The sequence below is a fragment of the Babylonia areolata genome, chromosome 35 (genome assembly GCF_041734735.1).
Source record: "Babylonia areolata isolate BAREFJ2019XMU chromosome 35, ASM4173473v1, whole genome shotgun sequence".
Lineage (NCBI taxonomy): Eukaryota > Metazoa > Mollusca > Gastropoda > Neogastropoda > Buccinidae > Babylonia > Babylonia areolata.
Window position 1 is genome coordinate 19,453,165 of NC_134910.1, and position 26,351 is coordinate 19,479,515.

Genomic DNA, 26,351 nt, shown 5'->3' on the forward strand with positions numbered 1-26,351 from the left:
AATCAGAGTCCAAAATTTTGTCACCTGCATTGTCGAACAATTCAACAACAGCATCTTCATCATCAGACCCGGTTTCATGAATCAATTCAAGTGCTTGAGCCATTCTTATGCTCTGCACGAATCGGTTTCGCCTTGGTGCCGCCATGTTGAAAACCATGTGCTGTTGTGATTTCGGGTTGTCCGGTTCACGAACAAAGAAAACAATGACAGAACGAACGGACAACGGTCTAAGGGAAAGAACTCGCAAGAAAAGTGTCTGAGTTATCTAGAAATTGTGAGTTATCACCCTTAAAGTAAGATTAGTAACGTTAAAAAAAGATCAAAATCTGTTGTAACAATGCGTCTGACATGCTTTCAAGTGAGCTGAATAGCGTCGGAAATCGGCAGCCGACCAGACGTTGTTAAGTATGTGTAATTAAACAGGTTTCTTAGCCCAAATGCTGTTTGGGTTCAGGCAGAGAATAACGATCTGCAGTACCCACCAAGCTTCTGAGCACAAGATTAAACGAGTTAAAATGAATGAGAAAATGAAGAAAAAAGAGAGGAAAATTTACATCTAAAACTGTCTAGAAAGCATGCACAACCACTATAAAACAAGAAGGTATGTGGCCCCTCAGAAAAACTGCATCACTACTAACACACCTAAAAATCCAAGGATTTCTCAAACGTCAGTTTCAGTTTCAAGGAGGTGTCAAAGTGTGTGTGATGATCCATACATGCTACACCACATATGCTTCGGATAAAAAAAGAAAAAAGGAGCAGACGCTGAACTTTGGCTTTAACCACAGAAAGTGGGCAGGCCTTGAGAGCCTACCCTTGGTTGTTGTTTTTTAAAGTTGACGTAGTGGAGTGATGGCCTGGAGGTAACGCGTCCGCCTGGGCAGCGAGAGAATCTGAGCGTGCTGGTTGGAATCACGGCTCAGCCACTGATATTTTCTCCCCCTCCACTAGACCTTGAGTGGTGGTCTGGACGCTAGTCATTCGGATGAGATGATAAACCGAGGTCCTGTGTGCAGCATGCACTTAGCGCACGTAAAAGAACCCAAGGCAACAAAAGGGTGGTTCCTGGCAAAATTCTGTAGAAAAACCCACTTTGATAGGCAAATCAAATAAAACTGCACGCAGGAAAAAATACAAAAAAATGGGTGGCGACGCGCTCTCCCTGGGGAGAGCCGCCTGAATTTCACAAAGAGAAATCTGTTGTAATAAAAAGAAATACAAATACAAAAAAAAGAAAAAAAAGAAAAAAAAAAAAGAAAGACAAAATAAACCAATACAAGCAGAGCGGAGGCCCAGTGGTGACACGCTTGCTCAGAAAACACGAGAATCTGAGCATGCCACACCAAACACCACAATCGCCTGAATTTTCTTCCCCTCAGCTTGACCCTGAGTGGTGGTCTGGACACTCGTCATCCTGATGAGACAATAAACCGTAGTCCCATGTGCAGCATTCAACTGGCGCATGTAAAAGAACCTACAGCAACAAAAGGGCTGCCCCTGGCAACATTCTGTAGAAAAATCCACTTTGATAGTAAAACAAATACACTTGCAGACAGATAAAAAAAAAAAAAAAAAAAAAAGAAAAGAAAAGAAAGAAAACGAGAGTGGCACTGCACTGCGATGACTTGCTCTCCTGGGGAAAGCAGCCCACATTTCACACAGAGAAATCTGTTGTGACAAAATCGCACAAATATATGCTGTAAAATATCATGAAGGTAAACGTTGAGGACACAGCACTCTGCCAGTTCCTGTCTCATCCTTAGCACATGTAAAAGAACCCATGACAACAACAGAGTTGTCCCTGACAAAATTTTGGAGTAAAACCCACTCTAATACACATGTATGTGCGTGAAAGTGTGGGTAAGTGTGCATTTGTGTATGTGTGTGTGTGTGTGTGTGTGTGTGTATGTGCGTGCACACATGACTGAAATTTGACTGAATCAGTGAATGACACAAGAAACGAATGATGAGCACCGAAAGGCAGCTGTCAGATGGGCAGGCAGCGTGTCGGGGAAAATCACTCTGTGTCTGTAAACCACTTACAGGGTTTGGTCTCTGACTGAAGATAGGCGCTGTATAAGTATCAACGACAACAACATCAAAAACAACAACGATAAAGCGGGACGTCAAGAGCACAGCACTCTGCCGGTTTTCCTGTGTGGTCATGACGCCTTGCTGAGCAGGGAGCTGAAGGGAGAGCCGCTTCGTTTGGTGAGATCGTCCGTGTCGACCAGCTGAAAACTCTCGCTGACCGTCTTCTTGCAGTAGGTGAAGAACAGCTTCTCCGCCTTCGACAGCGTGTCGTCTAGGTCAAAGGTCAGGCTGTGGAGAGAAAGACACAGTCGAAAGGTTCAAAGTTTATTCCTTTTGGTCCCATTCAGAGGGATGTGGTGGGGGATTTATTTTCATTTCTCTTCCTTATCTGTTGATGATCATTTGAATAAGCCCAAAGAACATTTTCTAATTGTTTTCAAGCAGACAATAAAGTCTTCTGAATCTCAACTGAATTGAAACCAAATGGAAGTGACTATCAAAGTGGAGTGATGGCCCAGAGGTAACGCATCCGCCTAGGAAGTGAGAGAATCTGAGCATGCTGGTTCGAATCTTGGCTCAGCCGCTGATAATTTCTTCCCCTCCACTAGACCTTGAGTGGTGGTCTGGATGCTAGTTATTCAGATGAGACGATAAACCGAGGTCCTGTATGCAGCATGCACTTAGCGCACGTAAAAGAACCCACGGCAACAAAAGGGTTGTTCCTGGCAAAATTCTGCAGAAAAATCCACTTCCATAGGAAAAACAAATAAAACTGCACGAAGGAAAAAATATACACAAAAAAAAGGTGGCAATGTAGTATAGCGACGCGCTCTCCCTGGGGAGAGCAGCCCGAATTTCACACAGAGATATCTGTTGTGATAAAAAGAAATACAAAATACCAAACCAACTCTCCTCCCTAAAGTACTTTTCATCTATCTGAAACGAATCCAGTGTAAAACAGAATGAGTTCCAACTATCTGGGGCTCGCTCACTCAGTCTGGCTCCGCAACGAAGCAATTATTGTCATCAGTATGGGGCTTAGTAGGGGGTGTCCTGCGTATGTTAAGTCCATACAGGCACTACTGAACACCACCAACGTGACTCAGCAACAGTGCAGGGTCTCTTCTGGTGTGTGGCCTCATGGCGACCTGACATCAATGGTTCCCTGTGCACTGCCGACTCAGAGACTGGCTGACAAACAGGGGTGTGGCTGTGTGTGGGGGACGAGGAATGAGCAGTGTGGGAGTAATGCCACTGGAATGGTTCACATGGTGGGGCAGCCAGAAAAAAACAAGAAAAACAAAACAAAACCATAACAAAAATAACCAGCACTGACCTGTTGATGAAGGAGAAGATCATGCCGGTATCGGTACACTTTGCTAACTCGTCTCGACACTCCATCAGAATGGCGGCACACATGAACACCTCAAAGGTGTACTCTTTGGCATACGCCAGGTTGGTGGATCGCACATCACCACCTGGTGGGAAAAACGAAAAAACAACAACAAAACACGTGGATTACTGATCGTCATGATGACATTCGATTTTCTTTCCACCTGAAATTCACTAATAAATCAGCATTTGTTCCAAGCTTCATCAGTTGATGATTAATGCATATTAACTCAGAACTTGTAAGTGGCCCAGAACTCAAGAATCATAATCAATGAGTTATTAACCAAGAACTCATGAGTTATAAGCCGATAATCTATGACTTATTAACTAAAAACCTATGAGTTATTAACCCTACAACTTAAAAAGCTATCAATCAGAATTTATGAATTATTAGCACAGAAATCACAATATATTAACTCAGAACTCAAGAGTGTTGGGAAACTGACCCAGACCTCACAAGCCATGAGCCGAAGAACTCACGCGAGTTGGCAAACTGATGCAGAACTCACAAACCATGAGCCCGGAACTCACGAGAGTTGGCAAACTGACCCAGAACTCACAAACCGCGAGCCCTGAACTCACGAGTGTTGGCATACTGACACAGAACTCACAAACCATGAGGCCGGAACTCACGAGTGCTGGCAAAACTGACCCAGACCCCACAAACCCTGAGCGAAGAACTCACGAGTGTTGGCAAACTGACCCAGACCCCTCAAACCCTGAGCGAAGAACTCACGAGTGCTGGCAAACTGACTCGCAAACCCTGAGCGAAGAACTCACGAGTGTTGGCAAACTCCTTCATCTCCTCCATCATGAGGGCACGCTCAGCGGTGATGCTGTGCAGCTCCAGGTGGTGACTGGAGAGGATCTCAAAGCAGCGCAGGGAGTCCATGAAGCTGAACTCACGCTTGAAGCCCAGCAACATCCACCTGCACACAGACATGTCAACCCCTGTCAGGTGAAGCTAACATCCACCTGTACACCGACATGTCAACCCCTGTCAGGTGAAGCTAACATCCACCTGTACACCGACATGTCAACCCCTGTCAGGTGAAGCTAACATCCACCTGCACACAGACATGTCAACCCCTGTCAGGTGAAGCTAACATCCACCTGCACACAGACATGTCAACCCCTGTCAGGTGAAGCTAACATCCACCTGCACACAGACACACCAACCCCTGTCAGGTGAAGCTAACATCCACCTGCACACAGACATGTCAATCCCTGTCAGGTTTTTGTAGGAACAACGGGTACAATAGCCAAGTGGTTAAAGTGTTGAACTTTCAATCTGAGGGTTCCAGGTTCGAATCTCGGCAACGGTGCCCAGTGGGTAAAGGGTGGAGATTTTTCCAATCTCCCAGGTCAACATAAGTACAGACCTGCTTCTGCCCGAACGTTAAAGATCCTGTAATCCATGTCAGTGTTCGGTGCATTATGGAAACAAGAACATACCCAGCATGCACACCCTTGAAAACAGAGTATGGCTGCCTACATGGCAGGGTAAAAATGGTCATACAAGTAAAAGCCCACCTGTGTACATTTGAGTGAATGTGGGAGTTGCAGCCCATGAACGAAGAAGAAGAAGGTTGGAACATTCTGAATTTGACAGGACCACCCAGACTCTGAGCCACATCAGCAAAAGTACATTTTATCTACAAGGCATACAAACCAAAAGTGCATTTTATCTACAAGGCATACAAACCAAAAGTGCATTTTATCTACAAAGCATACAAACCAAAAGTACATTTTATCTACAAGGCATACAAACCAAAAGTGCATTTTATCTACAAGGCATACAAACCAAAAGTGCATTTTATCTACAAGGCATACAAACCAAAAGTACATTTTATCTACAAGGCATACAAACCAAAAGTGCATTTTATCTACAAGGCATACAAACCAAAAGTACATTTTATCTACAAAGCATACAAACCAAAAGTACATTTTATCTAAAAGGCATACAAACCAAGTGCATTTTATCTACAAGGCATACAAACCAAAAGTGCATTTTATCTACAAGGCATACAAACACTTCATAGCTTAATCCACCAGGCACACACTGTTTGACCGAGACGCAACTTGATTCAGCCACGTTCTCTCTTGTCCGGGCAAACGATTAAGCTGACTGGTCCATTCAATGCTGTTTCAATGTTAACACGCGCGCGATTACCTGAGCATCATCATGTGAGAAGTTAGAAGTGACTGTCCTGGCCTCATGATCGATAGGTCCAGAGCGTATGGGTAATGTTACGACAGGAAAGCATGTGACCATGCTATGTAGTCAAAAATGAACTTATCAGAACTATTTTGACGTTGGCGTAACGTCGGAACAAACTGCTATCGAGTGTAACAAAATACGGTAAAATTGTAACATTTGGCATCTCTATGCACAGAGCCATCACCACTTGCTTTCAAAACAGGACATTTTTTCCTGAAATCATCTGTCATCCAACACACAGGATGGACCCAGCACTAATGTGCCTGTCTGGGAAGCAAGTGTCCATGGATTTGAATCCCATAAACAGACTGGGATTCTTACTCCCTCCCCCCTCCACCAGACCTTCAGTGGTGGTCTGGACTCTAGTCATTTGGATGAGACAGTAAACTGAAGTCCTGAGTGCAGCATGCACTTGGCACACGTAAAAGAGCCAATAGCAAGAAAAAGGCTGTCCCTGGCAAAATTCTGTAGAAAAATCCACTTTGATATTAAAGCAAAATAAAAACTGAAATTGCAGATTGGGTAAAAAACGAAACAAAAAACCCCAAAAAACAAAAGGGGGTTACATGACATCGTGGCGGCCACAAATTCACACAGAGAAATCTGTTGTGACACAACATAATACAGTACAGTACCACAACTGTACAGCAATGAATGACGTTGTACAAGGCCTTGCTAAAACAATCCTCCATGGATCTGACGTGTGAGGGAGATGGAAAGAAAGACAGAAAAAAACCCCAAAGGACTGAAATTAGTGAAAACATTTCGTAATGGACAGGGAACCATTTGTAGAGACCCAGGCTTTGACACAAAACCCACAGACCTGGAGGAATCTGGTGAAACCCTCCAGGTGAAACCTTCAATAATAATAATGGTATTTATATAGCGCTGAATCTTGTGCAGAGAAAAATCAAAGCGCTTACGCACCAGTCATTCACACGCATGCATAACTCTAAAACTGGAGAAACTGAAGGCAAGGAAGAGGCAGGGAAGGGAGCTGAAATATTACTGACAGTGAGCTTTTGTGCTGAAATATTCTGTGATAGTGACTGTGGGTGTTTGGGTGGGAGGGTGTGCGTGTGGGTGTATGTGAGTGGTTACATATAGTATTGGGTTGTATTGTGGTTTTCTCGAGCCAATGTGTTGCATCATGTTATACTATGGTGTACAGCACAGTACGAACTGTACCACACTCTATTAAACTGCAACCTATCACATCACACCATACAATACTGTATCGCATCACACCACACCATACAATACTGTATCGCATCACACCACACCATACAATACTGTATCGCATCACATCACACCATACAATACTGTATCGCATCACACCACACCATACAATACTGTATCGCATCACACCACACTGTATCGCATCACACCACACCATACAATACTGTATCGCATCACACCACACCATACAATACTGTATCGCATCACACCACACCATACAATACTGTATCGCATCACATCACACCATACAATACTGTATCGCATCACACCACACCATACAATACTGTATCGCATCACACCACACCATACAATACTGTATCGCATCACACCACACCATACAATACTGTATCGCATCACATCACACCATACAATACTGTATCGCATCACACCACACCATACAATACTGTATCGCATCACACCACACCATACAATACTGTATCGCATCACACCACACCATACAATACTGTATCGCATCACATCACACCATACAATACTGTATCGCATCACACCACACCATACAATACTGTATCGCATCACATCACACTGTATCGCATCACACCACACCATACAATACTGTATCGCATCACATCACACCATACAATACTGTATCGCATCACACCACACCATACAATACTGTATCGCATCACACCACACCATACAATACTGTATCGCATCACATCACACAGCAGCACACAGAGTCACAGACCTGTGACAGAAGAAGAGATTTCCCAGTTCCTGTTCCTCCAGACGTTTCAACAGACCTGAGTCGGTCTCCGTCATCAGATGACGCACCAGCTCTGGAAAAAGACACACACACCAAGATGCCACACACAGTTCACTGACTTCAGCACATGTGGAAGTACTGGCTTGAGAAAAGACTCACATGAAATATGCATGTTAAAGATCACATATTACAATATTACAGTGTGCGTGCGTGCATGTGTGTGTGCGTGGTGTGGTGTGGTGTGGTGTTGTGTGGTGTTGTGTGGTGTTGTGTTGTGTTGTTGTGTTGTGTGTGTGTGTGTGTGTGAAAGCTGTCTTAAAGTCTTTCCATCAACAGTGCTAAGAGAAAATAAAAGTGTAAGGGGGGATGGGTGGGGGGTGGGGAGGGGGGTGGGAGGTGGTGAACAGGAGAAAAGGAGAGTGGAGGAGGGAAGTGTGACTATGTATACATGTCCGTGTGCACACATGCAGTGTGTGTGTGTGTGTGTGTGTGTGTGTGTGTGTGTGTGTGTGTGTGCATACTTGCATGTGCATGCGTGCACACGTGCGTGTGCGTGCATGTGTGTGTGTGTGCGTGTGAGTGTGCATTTGTGCGTGTATGCATGCATGTGCATGCGCGCCAGTGAACTTTTATGAGGGAGTGATAGAGAGAGAGGTGAGGAGAAGAAATAGAGGAGACACAGTGAACAGCAGAGATCAGGATGCTACATGACAGATGGTCAGGCAATGGACGCATGATGCAGTGTTCACCAGTGATCAGGATGCTACATGACAGATGGTCAGGCAATGGACGCATGATGCAGTGTTCACCAGAGATCAGGATGCTACATGACAGATGGTCAGGCAATGGACACATGATGCAGTGTTCACCAGTGATCAGGATGCTACATGACAGATGGTCAGGCAATGGACGCATGATGCAGTGTTCACCAGTGATCAGGATGCTACATGACAGATGGTCAGGCAATGGACGCATGATGCAGTGTTCACCAGTGATCAGGATGCTACATGACAGATGGTCAGGCAATGGACGCATGATGCAGTGTTCACCAGAGATCAGGATGCTACATGACAGATGGTCAGGCAATGGACGCATGATGCAGTGTTCACCAGAGATCAGGATGCTACATGACAGATGGTCAGGCAATGGACGCATGATGCAGTGTTCACCAGTGATCAGGATGCTACATGACAGATGGTCAGGCAATGGACGCATGATGCAGTGTTCACCAGTGATCAGGATGCTACATGACAGATGGTCAGGCAATGGACGCATGATGCAGTGTTCACCAGTGATCAGGATGCTACATGACAGATGGTCAGGCAATGGACGCATGATGCAGTGTTCACCAGTGATCAGGATGCTACATGACAGATGGTCAGGCAATGGACGCATGATGCAGTGTTCACCAGTGATCAGGATGCTACATGACAGATGGTCACGCAATGGACGCATGATGCAGTGTTCACCAGTGATCAGGATGCTACATGACAGATGGTCAGGCAATGGACGCATGATGCAGTGTTCACCAGTGATCAGGATGCTACATGACAGATGGTCAGGCAATGGACGCATGATGCAGTGTTCACCAGTGATCAGGATGCTACATGACAGATGGTCAGGCAATGGACGCATGATGCAGTGTTCACCAGTGATCAGGATGCTACATGACAGATGGTCAGGCAATGGACGCATGATGCGGTGTTCACCAGTGATCAGGATGCTACATGACAGATGGTCAGGCAATGGACGCATGATGCAGTGTTCACCAGTGATCAGGATGCTACATGACAGATGGTCAGGCAATGGACGCATGATGCAGTGTTCACCAGTGATCAGGATGCTACATGACAGATGGTCAGGCAATGGACGCATGATGCAGTGTTCACCAGTGATCAGGATGCTACATGACAGATGGTCAGGCAATGGACGCATGATGCAGTGTTCACCAGTGATCAGGATGCTACATGACAGATGGTCAGGCAATGGACGCATGATGCAGTGTTCACCAGTGATCAGGATGCTACATGACAGATGGTCAGGCAATGGACGCATGATGCAGTGTTCACCAGTGATCAGGATGCTACATGACAGATGGTCAGGCAATGGACGCATGATGCGGTGTTCACCAGTGATCAGGATGCTACATGACAGATGGTCAGGCAATGGACGCATGATGCAGTGTTCACCAGTGATCAGGATGCTACATGACAGATGGTCAGGCAATGGACGCATGATGCAGTGTTCACCAGTGATCAGGGTTTGAGGCCCTGCTTCAGCATGGTGTTGTGTCACGGCCATCAGAGGCTTTGAGACCTTTAACCTTTGTATTTGTATTTCTTTTTACCACAACAGATTTCTCTGTGTAAAATTCGGACTGCTCTCCCCAGGGAGAGTGCGTTGCTACACTACAGCGGCACCCATTTTTTTGTATTTTTTCCTGCATGCAGTTTTATTTGTTTTTCCTATGGAAGTGGATTTTTCTACAGAATTTTGCCAGGAACAACCCTTTTGTTGCCGTTGGTTGTTTTATGTGCGCTAAGTGCATGCTGCACATGGGACCTCGGTTTATCGTCTCATCCGAATGACTAGCGTCCAGACCACCACTCAAGGTCTAGTGGAGGGGGAGAAAATATCAGCAGCTGACCCGTGATTTGAACAAGCATGCTCAGATTCTCTCGCTTCCTAGGTGGACGTGTTACCTCTAGGCCATCACTCCACATTTTAAATCAATGGAGTGGTGACTGGGAGGGATGGCGGGGTGGAGGGAAAGACGGAATGAGACTGAGACAAAGCAGGATGGGGGGGGGGGGGGGGAGACGGAATGAGACTGAGACAAAGCAGGATGGGGGGGGGGGTGGGGAGACGGAATGAGACTGAGACAAAGCAGGATGGGGAGGGGGGGGGGAGACGGAATGAGACTGAGACAAAGCAGGATGGGGAGGGGGGGGGGGGAGACGGAATGAGACTGAGACAAAGCAGGATGGGGGGGGGGGAGGGAAAGACGGAATGAGACTGAGACAAAGCAGGATGGGGGGGGGGGGGAGGGAAAGACGGAATGAGACTGAGACAAAGCAGGATGGGGGGGGGGAGGGAAAGACGGAATGAGACTGAGACAAAGCAGGATGGGGGTGGTGGTGGAGGGAAAGACGGAATGAGACTGAGACAAAGCAGGATGGGGGGGGGGAGGGAAAGACGGAATGAGACTGAGACAAAGCAGGATGGGGGGGGGGGAGGGAAAGACGGAATGAGACAAAGCAGGATGGGGGGGGGGGAGGGAAAGACGGAATGACACAAAGCAGGATGGGGGTGGTGGTGGAGGGAAAGACGGAATGAGACTGAGACAAAGCAGGATGGGGGGGGGGGGGGGAGGGAAAGACGGAATGAGACTGAGACAAAGCAGGATGGGGGGGGGGGGAGGGAAAGACGGAATGAGACAAAGCAGGATGGGGGGGGGGGGGTGAGGGAAAGACGGAATGAGACTGAGACAAAGCAGGATGGGGGGGGGGGGGAGGGAAAGGCGGAATGAGACTGAGACAAAGCAGGATGGGGGAGGGGGGGAGGGAAAGACGGAATGAGACAAAGCAGGATGGGGGGGGGGGGAGGGAAAGGCGGAATGAGACTGAGACAAAGCAGGATGGGGGAGGGGGGGAGGGAAAGGCGGAATGAGACTGAGACAAAGCAGGATGGGGGGGGGGGGTGTGTGGAGGGAAAGACGTAATGAGACTGAGACAAAGCAGGATGGGGGAGGGGGGGAGGGAAAGATGGAATGAGACAAAGCAGGATGGGGGGGGGGGGGGGAGGGAAAGGCGGGATGAGACTGAGACAAAGCAGGATGGGGGGGGGGGGGAGAGGGAAAGGCGGAATGAGACTGAGACAAAGCAGGATGGGGGGTGGGGGGGGGGGAGGGAAAGACGGAATGAGACTGAGACAAAGCAGGATGGGGGAGGGGGGGAGGGAAAGACGGAATGAGACTGAGACAAAGCAGGATGGGGGGGGGGGGGGGGGGAGGGAAAGACGGAATGAGACTGAGACAAAGCAGGATGGGGGGGTGGGGGGGGGGGAGGGAAAGACGGAATGAGACTGAGACAAAGCAGGATGGGGGGGGGGGGGGGGGGAAAGGCGGAATGAGACTGAGACAAAGCAGGATGGGGGAGGGGGGGGGTGGAGGGAAAGGCGGAATGAGACTGAGACAAGCCAGCAAGAGAGAGAGACATGGCCGACCTATTTTCCGAAGCATCCCCTCCTCCATGAAGTCCATCTGTACAGTGTCCATGTAGCGCTGAAAACACCAAAACGTCTCCACCTGTCCACAGGTAAAAATAAATCATGACAAAACACCAAAACGTCTCCACCTGTCCACAGGTAAAAATAAATCATGACAAAACACCAAAACGTCTCCACCTGCCACAGGTAAAAATAAATCATGACAAAACACCAAAACATCTCCACCTGCCACAGGTAAAAATAAATCATGACAAAACACCAACACATCTCCACCTGCCACAGGTAAAAATAAATCATGACAAAACACCAAAACGTCTCCACCTGCCACAGGTAAAAATAAATCATGACAAAACACCAACACATCTCCACCTGCCACAGGTAAAAATAAATCATGACAAAACACCAACACATCTCCACCTGCCACAGGTAAAAATAAATCATGACAAAACACCAACACATCTCCACCTGCCAAGAGGAAAAAAATAAAGAAAAAAGAAATCATATCTGTCAGATCACTAACTTACTGACCAACAATCAGCAAACATGTACATCAGCCAAGTCTTAGTTTTAGTTCTGTGGAGGTGTCAAACAGACTGTTTTACAAAACAAAACAAAATCAAAAAAAGTTAAAGAGACACAAATACACCCATGTTTTGCATGCCTATGAAAATGAAGTGTGGCTGCCTAAAGGGAAAGAAAAAAAGTCATACATATCATACAAGCCCATAAATGGACAGAAGTGCACAACAGAACAGGTACATACAAAGAAAATGATTCACATCTGTGATGGTCGGGAAAGTTGCTTACAGTTGCTGTGAACCAATTTTTAAAACTGCAAACCCAAAGAAGTTGTATCAAAGAATTATGCGACACTTCCTATGACTTCAAACTAACACAGCATAATGCATATTAACTTTTTTTTATCATTTTATTTCAAAGTCTACAATAAGTGTAGATTATTACATTAAATCTTTTTTTAAATTTTTTTTATCATGTGCTGACTTCAGTTTATCATACTCCTTGTAAAATACATAGACACACACATGCCCAATCTCCCACACACAATCTTTCCATCTCTCAGACTGGAAGTCAATGCCAAAATCTTTTTAACTGTGTTTATTTGTATGTAAGTATGTAATAATAATAATGATAGTATTTATATAGTGCTAAATCTTGTGCACAGACAAATGTAAGCGCTTTCACACCAGTCATTCACACGCAATCATAACTCTAAAACAAAAGAAACTGAAGACAAGGAAGAGGCAGGGGAGGGAGGCTATCTTGTGAAGAGGTGGGTTTTAAGGCCAGACTTGAAAGAGCTGAGTGCGGAGACCTGACGAAGCGAAAGAGGAAGTTCATTCCAAATGAAAGGTACAGAGACAGAGAAAGAACAGCGTCCAACAGTGAAGTGTTTGAATGTGGGTATGCATAAACAGAGTGGATCCGAAGTTGATCGTAGAGATGTGGGGGAGTGTGGGGAGGGGGCAGTTGTGGGGGTATGGGTGTGGGTAAGGAGCCAGAGGAGCATCCAAACCAATGAATATGTGTCAGCATTAGTCCACAAGTTACGAAAAACAACAACAAACAAACAAAAAAGTAAAAAACCGGTCTGGATTTCCGCAACAGTACCCAGCTCTACTGATGGATACCAGTGAACAAAGACATTTCAGCCCATGAACAGACGAAACATTACGGCACCATTTCTATTTCTACACAAGAATGTGGGAATTACAGCCAGTGAAGAGACAAAATGTCACTTTGGTATAGTTCTTCGTGTCCTCCCACCCTCTGCACTCCCCTTGTGTCCCCCCTCCATTGCAGTATTCCTGTGGTCTGTGTGCTTGTGGGTCGGAGTTTAAGCGCACGTGTGTGTGTGTGTGTGTGTGTGTGTGTGTGTGTGTGTGACTGTGTGTGTTTTGTGTATTTTTCTAGTGATTATTCATATATCTGCAATTTGCAGTATAGTATTGGAGGACACATATTTTGTTTTCCACTTCTATGTCTTCATGTGCTCTTGTGTGGAATTATGCACTGCTATATATGTAACATTTCATGTGAGACGCTTAGAGCCCATCTATGGGGAGTTTGCGTCACCATATAAGTACAATATATCATCATCATTATTATTATTTCTATCAACTGTACCTCAGAGCCCAGAACGTAGAGGAAGCGAGCCAGGATGTCGTTCATGCCCTGAGCGTAGCCCAGCTGGTCGTTGTAGCAGGCGAATGTCGCCAGGATGTCCCGGAGCTGGGTCAGGTGAGGGTTGGCGTGACCTCTGGTGCACAGGTAATTATTATTATTATTATTATTATTATTATATTTATATAGTGCTGAATCTTGTGCAGAGACAAATCAAAGCGCTTTCGCACCAGTCATTCACATGCATACATAACTCTAAAACTGAAGAAGAAACTGAAGAGAAGGAAGAGGCAGGGGAGGGAGGCGATATTGTGAAGAGGTGTGTTTTAAGGCCAGAGTTGAAAGAGCTGAGTGTGGAGACCTGACGAAGTGAAAGAGTAAGTTCATTCCAACTGCAAGGTCCAGAGACAGAGAAAGAACGGCGGCCAACAGTCGAGTGTTTGAATCTGGGTATGCGTAAACAGAGTGGATCTGAAGCTGATCGTAGAGAGCGAGATGGAGTGTAGAGGTGAAGGCAGCCACAGAGATAGGAAGGGGCAGATATGTGAATACATTTATAACATAGAGTGCTGATCTTGTACTTTATTCTGTGTGAGACAGGTAGCCAGTGGAGACGTTGCAAAAGAGGAGTGATGTGCTCAGATCTTTTCTTTCTGAGGACGAGTCGGGCAGCAGAGTTTTGTATGCACTGTTGTATTTTTTTTCTGCCTGCAGTTTTGTACCGTTCCGTAATGTATTGCATTGTATTCCATTGCACTGTACTGTATTGCATTGAACTGCATTGTATTGTAATGTATTGTATACATTTTTGTTGCAACAGATATATTTGTGTGAAACATGGACTGCTTGCTCCTGAAGACAGGGCGTCACCACAGTACCGAGCTACCCACACCTTTGTTCTCTGTGCACAGGTAATGGCTAAGTATTGTTATCATTTGTATTGTATTGTATTGTATTGTATTGCTCTCTGTGTGTTGTATTGTATTGCACTGTATTGTACCATGTTGTATTATTTTTTTGTCACAACAGATTTCTCTGTGTGAAAATTCGGGCTGCTCTCCCCAGAGAGAGTGCGTCGCTACAAAGCAGCACCACCTTTTTTCTCTCTCCTTTTTTCTGTCTGCAAGTGTATCTGGTTTCACTATCAGAGTGGGTTTTGTCACAGATATCCCTTCCGTTGCTGTGGGTTCTTTTACATGTGCTAAGTGCATGCTGAACCTGGTGTGTATATGGGAATCAAACCCATGGATGCTTGCTTCCTTGGTGGGCGCATTACCACTGGGCCACTGGTCCATGTTGAGTCACCTGGACCCAGCAGCACTGACCAGAACAGCACTCAATCAGACAGGAGCCAGACATGGGTAGTAGGGCAGTATTGATGTTTGGAGTGTGGTGTTGTGGCCGAGTTGCAACACGTCCACCCAGGAAGCAAGTGAATCTCAGGGTACAGGATCAAATCTCACCCTTGCTAGGTTTTTCTCCCCCTCCACTAGACCTTGAGTGGTCGTCAGGACACTAGTCATTTAGATGAGATGATTAGTTGAGGTCCCATGTGAAGCATGCAACTTGTGCATGCAAATGAACCCATGACACCAAGAGAACCGTTCCTGGCAAAATCTGCAGTAAAATCCACGTGTGTATGTGTGTGTGAGTGAAACCTGTCTGAATGACACAGGAAATGAATGATGAGTGTCAAAGGCAGCTGTCAGATGGCCCAACCCAGCTGGCAGCCTCTCGTTGAAATGATTCCAAAGATATGCGCAATATAAGTACCAGTGATAATAACTGTGGCCTTTGTGCACATAGAAGTGGTTCAGATTCATTGCTGTTTGTTGTCTTCCAGCCTAAAACTGCGTTCAAAACACAACGTGTGTCCCCAAACTCCCAGGTGACTTGAAACAACACAATGCACTTGTCCAATAATTTTGACACTGGCATAACGTCAGAGCAAACTGTGACATAAACTGTGATTGGTCGTAACAAGACACCACAAAATGAGGACAATTAGCGTTATGGATAAAGACACCACAAAATGGGGACAATTAGTGTTATGGATAAAGACACCACCAAATGGGGACAATTAGCGTTATGGATAAAGACACCATCCCACAACTCACTTGTAATACTCCACGTCTCTGTCTGTGCGAGGAACGTCCTTGTCGATGATACGTAGATACGACCGTAACTGGTTGATGTCGATGCGCTTTCTGTTCACGTATACCTGTAGAATGACAAAAAAAACCCATCACCCTGTAATCATGAATGAATTGCAATTTAAATGATTGAATCCTGATTTTCAGTGTTAACCCTTGACTGCTGCTGTTAAGTATGCTCATTAGTGAAGGGCTGTTGCCTGCCTGAGATAAGAGAGAGCTTACAGATCAGGATATCAGTGAAGGGCTGTCACCTCACTGACATAAGACAGAGCTTACAGGTCAGGATGTCAGTGAAGGGCTGTCACCTCACTGAGATCAGAAAGAGCTTACAGGTCAGGATGTCAGTGAAAGGCTTTCACCTCACTGAGATAAGACAGAGCTTACAGGTCAGGATGTCAGTGAAGGGCTGTCACCTTATTGAGGATCAGACAGAGCTTACAGGTCAGGATGTCGGTGAAAACCCCTAATAATCCCCAGCCATCTTCAACCCCCACCACCCACCCCACCCATCCCTAACCCTCCCCCAATTACCCCCCTCCCCATTACCCGCCCCCCTTCAATTACCCCCACCACACCATCAACCACCCCCCAATCATCCCCACCACAACAATCACCCCCACCACACCCATCCCAACACCACCACCCTTCACCCCCACCACACCCATCCCAACACCACCACCCCTCAACCCCACCACACCCATCCCAACACCACCACCCCTCACCCCACCACACCCATCCCAACACCACCACCCCTCACCCCACCACACCCATCCCAACACCACCACCCCTCAACCCCACCACACCCATCCCAACACCACCACCCCTCACCCCACCACACCCATCCCAACACCACCACACCCATCCCAACACCACCACCCCTCACCCCAACCACACCCATCCCAACACCACCACCCCTCAACCCCACCACACCCATCCCAACACCACCACCCCTCAACCCACCACACCCATCCCAACACCACCACCCCTCAACCCCACCACACCCATCCCAACACCACCACCCCTCAACCCCACCACACCCATCCCAACACCACCACCCTTCACCCCCACCACACCCATCCCAACACCACCACCCCTCACCCCAACCACACCCATCCCAACACCACCACCCTTCACCCCCACCACACCCATCCCAACACCACCACCCCTCAACCCCACCACACCCATCCCAACACCACCACCCCTCAACCCCACCACACCCATCCCAACACCACCACCCCTCACCCCACCACACCCATCCCAACACCACCACCCCTCACCCCACCACACCCATCCCAACACCACCACCCCTCACCCCAACCACACCCATCCCCCACTCCCAAATCACCTCCACCCCACCCATCCCCATGAACCCCCCCACCCCCCCATCTTGTATCAACTCCCCCCACCTTCCACTGCCCCCCCACCCCCTCCCCCTCCCAACACCCCCCCCACACCCACCCTGGCCTGCAGCTGCAGACACTCCACCCTCTGCTGCATCTCGGGTGTGCTGCACTGGGCGGCCAGGTCGGCGTGACCCAGGCCAGCAAAGTCGATGGACCCTGCCTGCACGGCGGCGGCCTGGGAGTTGAGGTGGTCCATGGCCCGCTCCATCACCGGCTCCTGCTGCTGCCACGCGTCAGGACTGCGCACCTCCGCCTTTTCTGGGGGGGCTGGGAGCTGGTACCGCGCCAACAGGCCCTGCTCCAGAGCGGTCTCTGGGAGGAGGTGGGGGGATGGCGTTTCAAGCGAGAAAAAAATGGGAGTATAAAAAGAATGTATATTTATTATCATTATTACTGGTAATTACATAGTAGCTGTCTTCTGTCAGACGAGAAAGACAGAGAAGAAAAAAAAAGGTGCACCTATACCATGGCAGAGATTCCAGCAAAAAAAAAAAAAAAAAAAGAAAAAAAGAAAAAAAAAAGTGCGCCTATGCCAATGCAGAGATGCCAGCAAAAAAAAAAAAAAAAAAAAGTATCTATGATGAGACATTGAAGCCAGAAAAAAGGGAAAGAAGAAAAAGAATCCAAAAAGAAAAAGATGTGTACTGACAACCTGGTAGAGAATCCATCCAACAAGTTTTTTTTAAAGACGTGTACATTTAGCAAAAAAAAAAAGAAAAGAAAAAAAAGTGCACTGACAGACAGCAAAGAAGGGGAAAAAGTGTCCACTGTGTTGTGATGCAGAAGCCATCAAAAACAAAACAAACACATAAAAAACATTCAAAACAAAAATATAATGCGCACATACATCACATGGGAAAAGCCACCACAAAGTATTTGTATTTGTATTTGTATTTCTTTTTATCACAACAGATTTCTCTGTGTGAAATTCAGGGCTGCTCTCCCCAGGGAGAGTGCGTCGCTTCACTACAGCGCCACCCTTTTTTTTTGTATTTTTTCCTGCATGCAGTTTTATTTGTTTTTTCTATGGAAGTGGATTTTTCTACAGAATTTTGCCAGGAACAACCCTTTTGTTGCTGAGGGTTCTTTTACGTGCGCTAAGTGCATGCTGCACACGGGACCTCGCTTTATCATCTCATATGAATGACTAGCGTCCAGACCACCGCTCAAGGTCTAGTGGAGGGGGAGGGAATATTGGCAGCTGAGCAGTGATTCGATCCAGCGTGCTCAGATTCTCTCGCTTCCAAGGTGGACGCGTTACCTTTAGGCCATCACCCCACAGTAAAGAATAATATGCACTTGGTGTACTTACAACTGACAGTCATGAACACAGACACACTTACCCCCAGCCACACACAAACACACACACACACACACACAGAGAAAAAAACAAGACAAAAAACAGACTGAGAACTTACGGCCTGGGGGAGAAGCCAGCACCAGCAATGTCTTCCATCGTGACTTCAGTTCATTGTACTTCACCACGTAGTCCAGCAACAGGGCCTCCCGCTCTCTGTAATCACACGTCACACATAATGTTTCTTCATGTCACTTGCTGAAAAAAAGAAGAAAAAAGGGTGCCATAAGTAACATTACAACATACTGTCACCAACTGGAGAAGACAGACTCCAGCAAGGGTCTGATTACTATAGAGCAGTCAATGCCCTGTCCCTTGAACAAATCCAGTATGACAAATAGAACTGTGCAATCAACATCCATCTACCTGAAGATCTAGTCATCAGTCCAATCCACATGTAATATGCGGCTTCTGTTCAAATGTGTGTGTGTGTGTGTGTGTGTGTGTGTGTGTGTGAGAGTGTGTTTATGTGCGCGTGCATGTGTGTGTGTGTGCAGTGCATGCATGTGTGAGCATGCACAGGTTTTTATATTGATATACATATTGATATGTATCCTAATTTCTATTGTATCTGTGTTTGTGTATGATTTTCGATTTATGTTCGTATCTTGTTATGTACTATCTCCCCCGATATTCCCTGTGACCCCGGTACACTTGGTAATAAAGACATATTCTATTCTATTCTATAATAATAATTATTATCATTACTGATACTTACATGGCACCCATTTTTGGTCAGAGATCAAACTCTAAGCTCTTGACAAACATGGCATCATTTGCAAAACAGAAAGCCTACCTGGGTAGAGCTGACTGACAATTGCAAGTCCTTAGGTGCTTGACATTCATTTCCTATGACATGCAGCCAGGCTTCAGACTTCAGTCACTCACAGATACACACATGTATATTGGAGCTGATGTTGCTTCAGAATTTTGCCAGGGACAACTGTTCTGCTGCCCTGGGCTCTTTTCTGTGTGTAAAGTGAACGCTGCACATGAGTGTCCAGACCACCAATCAAGCCAAGGAAGAGGAGAAGAAAATTATGGTGAGTGTGGGATTCAATCCTCCAGCCTCAGATTCACTTGCTTCTTTAATAGATGAGTTACCACCAGGCCATCACTCCACACCATTCCTGTGTAAAATACTACTCCGCCCAACGGGAGAAACGGAAAGTAATTGTGGCTAGTAGCCTCCCTCAGTATATCACCTCCCTTCTGTATTACATGTGTATACATCGTCTTTTTTGATGGCAGCCATCTTCCATTCCTGCTGCCTGTGCTCCAAGTGGCCAAGTTTGATTAAAGGAAGGTCAAAGGTCCCACAGCCTGTTACAGACATAATTCATACGTCTAATATCACTCAAAGTGAAAAGATGTTAAATTAACTCACTCCCGACGATGGAATGTTATAGCATTCCTGACGTAAGGTGTTCTGGACAACGGAACGCTATAGTGGTTTCGACAATTAAAAATTTGTCCACATTTTCCTCATGGGGTAGCATAAAAATCGCAGTAACATCAGGCATTGTGAACGTGTCATGGGTCGAATGGAAAATTTCTTTGTGAGGTTTCCGTGACTATACACCCGACAGCCAGCCACTGACCTTGGTACCCCACATGACAAGCTAGTCTGCATATGTATTGAAAATGGCGTCGCAAGCGATACAAGTGGAAATTTTTGGAGCAAACTAGATCATGATAGCAGCTTTTTACTGCTGCTGAAGTGACTGAAATGCTTCAAACTGAAGGTTTTGACATCGATGAGGATGATGAAGATGTTGAAAAAAGCATCTGCAGTGAAGAAAACTACCAGCAAGAAGGTACTGACAGTGACTCAGCTTCTGAGGGCTGTGAAGAGAGGGAGGGGTGCGGGCATACACATGACATTAGAAGAGGGGTCAGGGGGTCAGCACAGGAGTTTCATTCTGTTGCTTTATGTTTTGTATTTTTTGTGATTTTTCTCCTAACCCTAACAAATGGGTCGCCTGCATGGGCAAGCAAGGGAGAGAACTATTTGTCCGGAGTGAGTTTAAGGAAGACAGAATTCATCATATCCACTGTGTGATGGGCTCAACACAGGAATATGTGCGGGGCCCAATCATTTCCTTCAACTGTTTTAACCTTCCCCAACCAAAGCCAGGTATCCGTTCTGATTGATGCCTGAGTGGAGTGAGGAAAATCAGCGTAGAGTGACTTCCCCAAACACACAACACCATGCTGAACAGGGCCTTGATCTCTGATCACTGCCGTTCACCAACAAACACACACACGTCGTCACACACACATGTATCTCCATTCCTTCAATTTTTCATCAGAGGATTGAGAAATGTACTAAACTGTGATATTTAGATTTAAAAAATTGACAAAAGCATAAACATAATTATGAATAAATTAATACATAAAATGGGTTACTCAAACATCCAGGGTGCAAACATAGAAAACAACACTGTAAAAATGCCTGATTATCAAGTCCAGTAAAAAACAAAAGATATTCAACGCTATGCAGATTAAAAAAGAAAAAAAGAAAAAAAAGTATTGGTGCATGAACCAGCAAGGCAGAAAATAAGAAAGGACGAGACACAGAAAGAAAAGGACAAAGCCAGAAATAAAGACGGTGACAGAAAAGAGGAAACTCCAGCCACAGAATTTCCAGAAGGGGGGGACACCACTTATAACTGACAGAGCCCTTGATACCCTATGGAGAAAAGGGGGTGGGGGTGGGGAACTCCAAACAGTATAGAAATTAAAGAAAGAAAATCACCTGGCAGTGGAGGTACAAGGGTACAGACCGAAGAGGAATCTCCACACTTCTTTGCGGATACATGGCTGAACGCCCCCTGAAAGAGAAGAACAATGATCATGAATGTAGTATAATGCAATACAGTTCAATACATCTTTATGAATCCATTTGGAAAGTGCTGTCTTGGAAATCACTGCGAGCATACTCTTACTCTCGTGCATACATGTACACACACATGTACAAATATGAACCTGCACACACACTTGCATGTGCGTATGCATATGCAAATGCTCTCACATGCACACAATGAACATACACACACACACTTGCATGTAAGCATACACACACTTGCTCATAAACACACATGCACTCAAACATTTACACACAAACACATATACTATACACTTGCACACAAGCAACACACACACACACACACACACTCATGTAGATTCACTTCGTCTAAAATCACAAATGTGGATAGACGTTAAGCAAAAGAACAAACGAATGAATGCAGACTCACATAATGTGTCTGTATGTAAGCGTGACTATGGGGTGATAACTGTGACTCTGTATGCAAGGAGAGGCAAAGGAATTAAGAACAACAATAACAGTTTTCATTTCAAACAAAAACTCCATTAAAAAAGCCCACAGAGTTGGTTGATGACTGTTTTTCTCACCAACTGTCAAATGTCTCTGGTGTCTCCATCTTTTCTTTGATAGTGCTACCCAAGGAGTTGTTCTCAATTAGTGACACAAAATAATATGACAATATCATGTCTTCCATCTTCCTTTCCAGTTTTACATCATCTTTTTATAGAATAAAATAGAATATGTCTTTATTACCAAGGGTACCAAGGTCACAAGGAATACTGGGGGGGATAGTACATAACAAGATAGGAGCATAAATCGAAAATCATACACAAACACAGATACAGTTGAAATTAGGATACATACAAGTGCATATCAATATAAAAACTTGTGCATACTCACACATGCACACACTGCACACACACACACGCACACACACATGCACGCATGCACACACACACACACAAACTCTCTCTCTCTTTCTCTTTCTCTCTCACACACACACACGCGCGCACGCACGCACGCACACACACACACACACACACACACACACGTTTGAACATAAGCTGCATATTACATGTGGATGGGGCTGATGACTAGATCTTCAGGTAGATGGTTACTGATTGCACAATTCTACTTGTCATACTGGAAGAAAGATTTTGAGCTGAAACTGACAGCTGGCAATCATACAAGCATATACTACATATTGTCAATGCTGTAACGGAGTGCACAGGATACTGTCCAATCAGTAACATCCCCCGCTGTACAGGACATTACTTCCTCTTGGTCGTTATTATCTTCAACCGTCAGAAAGACCACACTTCCTCCAGAGTTTAGTCCCTTTTCTTCTGTGTCCAGATCACATGACTGTTGTGTGAGGTTTGTCAGCACAGAGAAGCAGATTCCCAACAGTGTTTTGAACAAATACGTCACACTGCAATTTAAATGATTGAATCCTGATTTTCAACTGGTCTCAGTAATTCTGAAAATTAATTGCTTGCAGCAACATAGGTGCAATACCCAAGTGGTAAGATTAGAGCATTGGACGTTCAATCTGACAGTCCTGGGTTTGATCCTGATATCAGTGCCTGGAGTATTTAGGGTCCTCATATTTTCAATCTCCCAGGTCAACATACATGGAGACCTGCCTGTGCCACAATTCCCTTCAGTTCACTGTATGCATGCAGAAAATCAAATAGCATATTAAAGATCCCATATAATTCATGTCAGTGTTTGGTGGATTATAGAAACACAAGAATACGGCTTTACCCAGCAGGCAAACACTCAAAATCAGGGTGTGGCTGCCTACATGGTGGGGTTAAAAAATAGTCACACACATAAAAGCTCCCTCATATGTATGAGAGAATCTGGGAGTTGCAGCCCATACACAGAAATTCTGCTTCTCTTTGGGTTAGTCTGTTAAAACTATAAGGTAATTCTGACACACAAATTCATTCATTTCAGCAAACTCATGGGTGTGGAGGGTGGGTGAGTGGACTGAAGTGGAAAGTAGGTTGGGGGTGAGGATGGGTTGAGAGAGAGAAAAAAAAAAGAAAAAAAAAAAAAAAAAAAAAAAGAAAGAAAAAGAAAAAGCAAGCAACAGGACTGTCAACATAAACAAAGTCTTCACGAAACACAAATCTAAAAACATTCCCTTTCAAGCAGTCTCTACATAATTAAAGCACTCCATTCCAGGTGTGTATTTCATGGATCCATGAGTATTTCTTTCACTGCGTTAGCTCTTTCCGGACGAAGGAATGCTCACGCATTCCTACACAAATCGTATTCGGTTTCGGACGAAGGAATGGAATAGCATTCTCCGAAAGTAAAATTCCATCATGCGCTGTACAAGTGATTTTGTGATTAGCCAAGCAGAGTGCGCTATTCTGGGTCACTCCACAATCGAACAGTATGATTGGTTAATATGGGATGTGTGGCCTGTCTCGCACACACGCTGACAAAGTCACTGACCGGTCATCTGCTCGCGTGCCAGCCTGTTAGCAAAGCGGCCTCTTCTTGGAATGTTGTGAAGCGAACAAGGCAGTGATGGCAATGTTTTAGGGTTGCCGAAGTACTTGAAATGCTACAAACTGAAGGGTCGGACATTGAAGAGGTGGATGATGACGAAGAAGAAAGCGAATTTAATGCAGAAAGCGAGCATGGGTATGGTGATTCGGGTGAAAAATTGGCAGTATTTTCTACATATGGCAAAACTGTAAAAATAAGATGAGAAATTTGATTTTTTTACACGGAATAAACCAGTTCTGAAAGTTTCATTTTCTTACACAGTATTTTGTATTTTTTGTAATTTTTTTCCTAACCCTTACAAATGGGCCGTCTGTGGGGAAAAGCAAGGGAGAAAACTTGTCGTCCTGAGTGAGTTAGTGCATGTGCGTGTGCATGTGTGTGCATGCATGTGTGTGTATATGTGTGCACGTACATGTACGCACATGTGCGTATTCGTTATCTCTAATGTATCACTGTCAATAGTAAAGAGCTTTGAAACGTTTGAAAGCATTATTGATGTATCATCATTATCATCATTATTATCATCATCATCATAATTATCATCATCATTATTATTATTGTTATCATCAACGTCATCATCATCACAAGCACCTACCCAGAAACACGGCCTTTCGCAGCTGATGTTCGCTCACCAGTCGCCCATCCTTGTCGAGCATGGACTCAAACTGCTCGCGGGTCAAAGGTGAGGTTCGTGGGCTGACAGGGACGTAGGAGTTGAGGTCGACATTGGGGGGAGGGAGGTTGGTGGGAACAATGTCAACTTGTTCAAACGACTCATCGTCACTGCACGGCCTGTTCAGAAGTGACTGGTGATTGTTACAAAGTTAATGATACATAGATCAGTGTTAAGTATCTATCTATCTATCTATCTACAATCCACAAGTATACTCACACACAAAAAATGTTTGTCTAATATCAAATAATGTGAAAAGTAGTTGAATAATAAGTATTACTAATAAAACTTGTAAAGGTACCTCTACTACTTAAGTACAGTATACATAATTATATGCACAGTTTTCACACAAACACACAGCATGGGCTGCATTTGCTGTATTTTCTATAGAAGTTTTACAGAATGAAGTCAAACATTCCAGAAAAAACACTTTCTTCATTTTATTGCAGAAAAATCAGGCCATAAACTATAAATTCAATTTGCTAAACCTGCTTGTGTATATACTTCATACATATCTATAGTTGGTTTTGGAAATGGTTTTCCTGGTGTTATTCCGAGACAAAACTTTCAGATACTGTTTTTCTTTGTAATGAAGTTCTGACCATAAGAAAATCACCCATGATATACTGCTCAACAAGTCAATGATAATCTCTTGGTAGAACTTGGACATTTATATCATTGTAAATTCAGTCACTAAAGGAGCAACACAGCACAACAATTAACATGCACAAGTTTAATTTTCAATAATTTCATTTATTTATCTACTGTTCTACAACATGACCTAAATTGGCATATTCTATCTTCAGCATGCTTGAATATGACCTATTACATACCCTTGTGTACAGAGAGAGAGAGAGAGAGAGAGAGAGAGAGAGAGAGAGTATACAAAAGGGATCCTTATTAATATTATGATTTTTTTTTTGGGGGGGGTCATGAAATTATACAATCTACTCATTTTAACACGATGATTATTTCGCGATACGTACATACTGCTTTAAGAACATACATGTACATAAACGGAGAAATGTTTGATAGATCACCAGTGACTCATATGGCTGATATCATTACTTAAGTCTGCTGTTGATCATAATGACACAAAATCTGTCACATTTTTACAAGCAAATCAAACACGTTTCAGAACACGAAATTCAGGGATTAAACAAAGATAAAACATTCAGGTACTTCGTATACTTCGGACATTACCGTATACTTCTTCGGACTGATGGAGTCAACACAAAGTCTTACCTTTGGATCAAACGATGAGACATCTTTACAACAGCAAGGCTTGGTTTGTTTTTCTGTGTAAGAGTAGCTTCCCTTCAAAGGGGCGGCAGTTCACCTCCATGTGCTTTATCTTCCTTGGTGTTTTCGGTTTTCGTCGCCGCATGCGTAATTCATGTCATTGTTTTGCAAATCGGACTGATTATTAC

The 26,351-nt window shown here is 45.0% G+C and overlaps 1 protein-coding gene across 1 annotated transcript; it reads right to left on the reverse strand.

Moving 5' to 3' along the window:
- Positions 1 to 1,047: 1,047 nt before the first annotated feature.
- Positions 1,048 to 26,193, reverse strand: LOC143278092 (TBC1 domain family member 15-like). Its single transcript, XM_076583126.1, has 12 exons — positions 26,167 to 26,193; positions 24,844 to 25,040; positions 21,654 to 21,729; positions 18,957 to 19,051; positions 17,594 to 17,850; positions 16,097 to 16,200; positions 13,983 to 14,115; positions 11,835 to 11,916; positions 7,593 to 7,683; positions 4,207 to 4,355; positions 3,371 to 3,512; positions 1,048 to 2,322 (listed from the first exon to the last, which is right to left on the reverse strand). Exons 1-12 carry the CDS (start codon positions 26,187 to 26,189, stop codon positions 2,163 to 2,165), a joined length of 1,509 nt encoding a protein of 502 aa, XP_076439241.1. The 5' UTR covers positions 26,190 to 26,193; the 3' UTR covers positions 1,048 to 2,162.
- Positions 26,194 to 26,351: the final 158 nt, after the last annotated feature.

Excerpts from the sequence above, each read along its gene's own strand:
- LOC143278092 (XM_076583126.1), bottom strand. The coding sequence starts at position 26,189 with ATGTCTCATCGTTTGATCCAAAG. Across the intron at positions 21,730-24,843 it reads GCGAAAGGCCGTGTTTCTGG|GGGGCGTTCAGCCATGTATC; the intron begins GTAGGTGCTTGT and ends CTTCTCTTTCAG. Across the intron at positions 17,851-18,956 it reads GCTGGCTTCTCCCCCAGGCC|AGACCGCTCTGGAGCAGGGC; the intron begins GTAAGTTCTCAG and ends ACCTCCTCCCAG.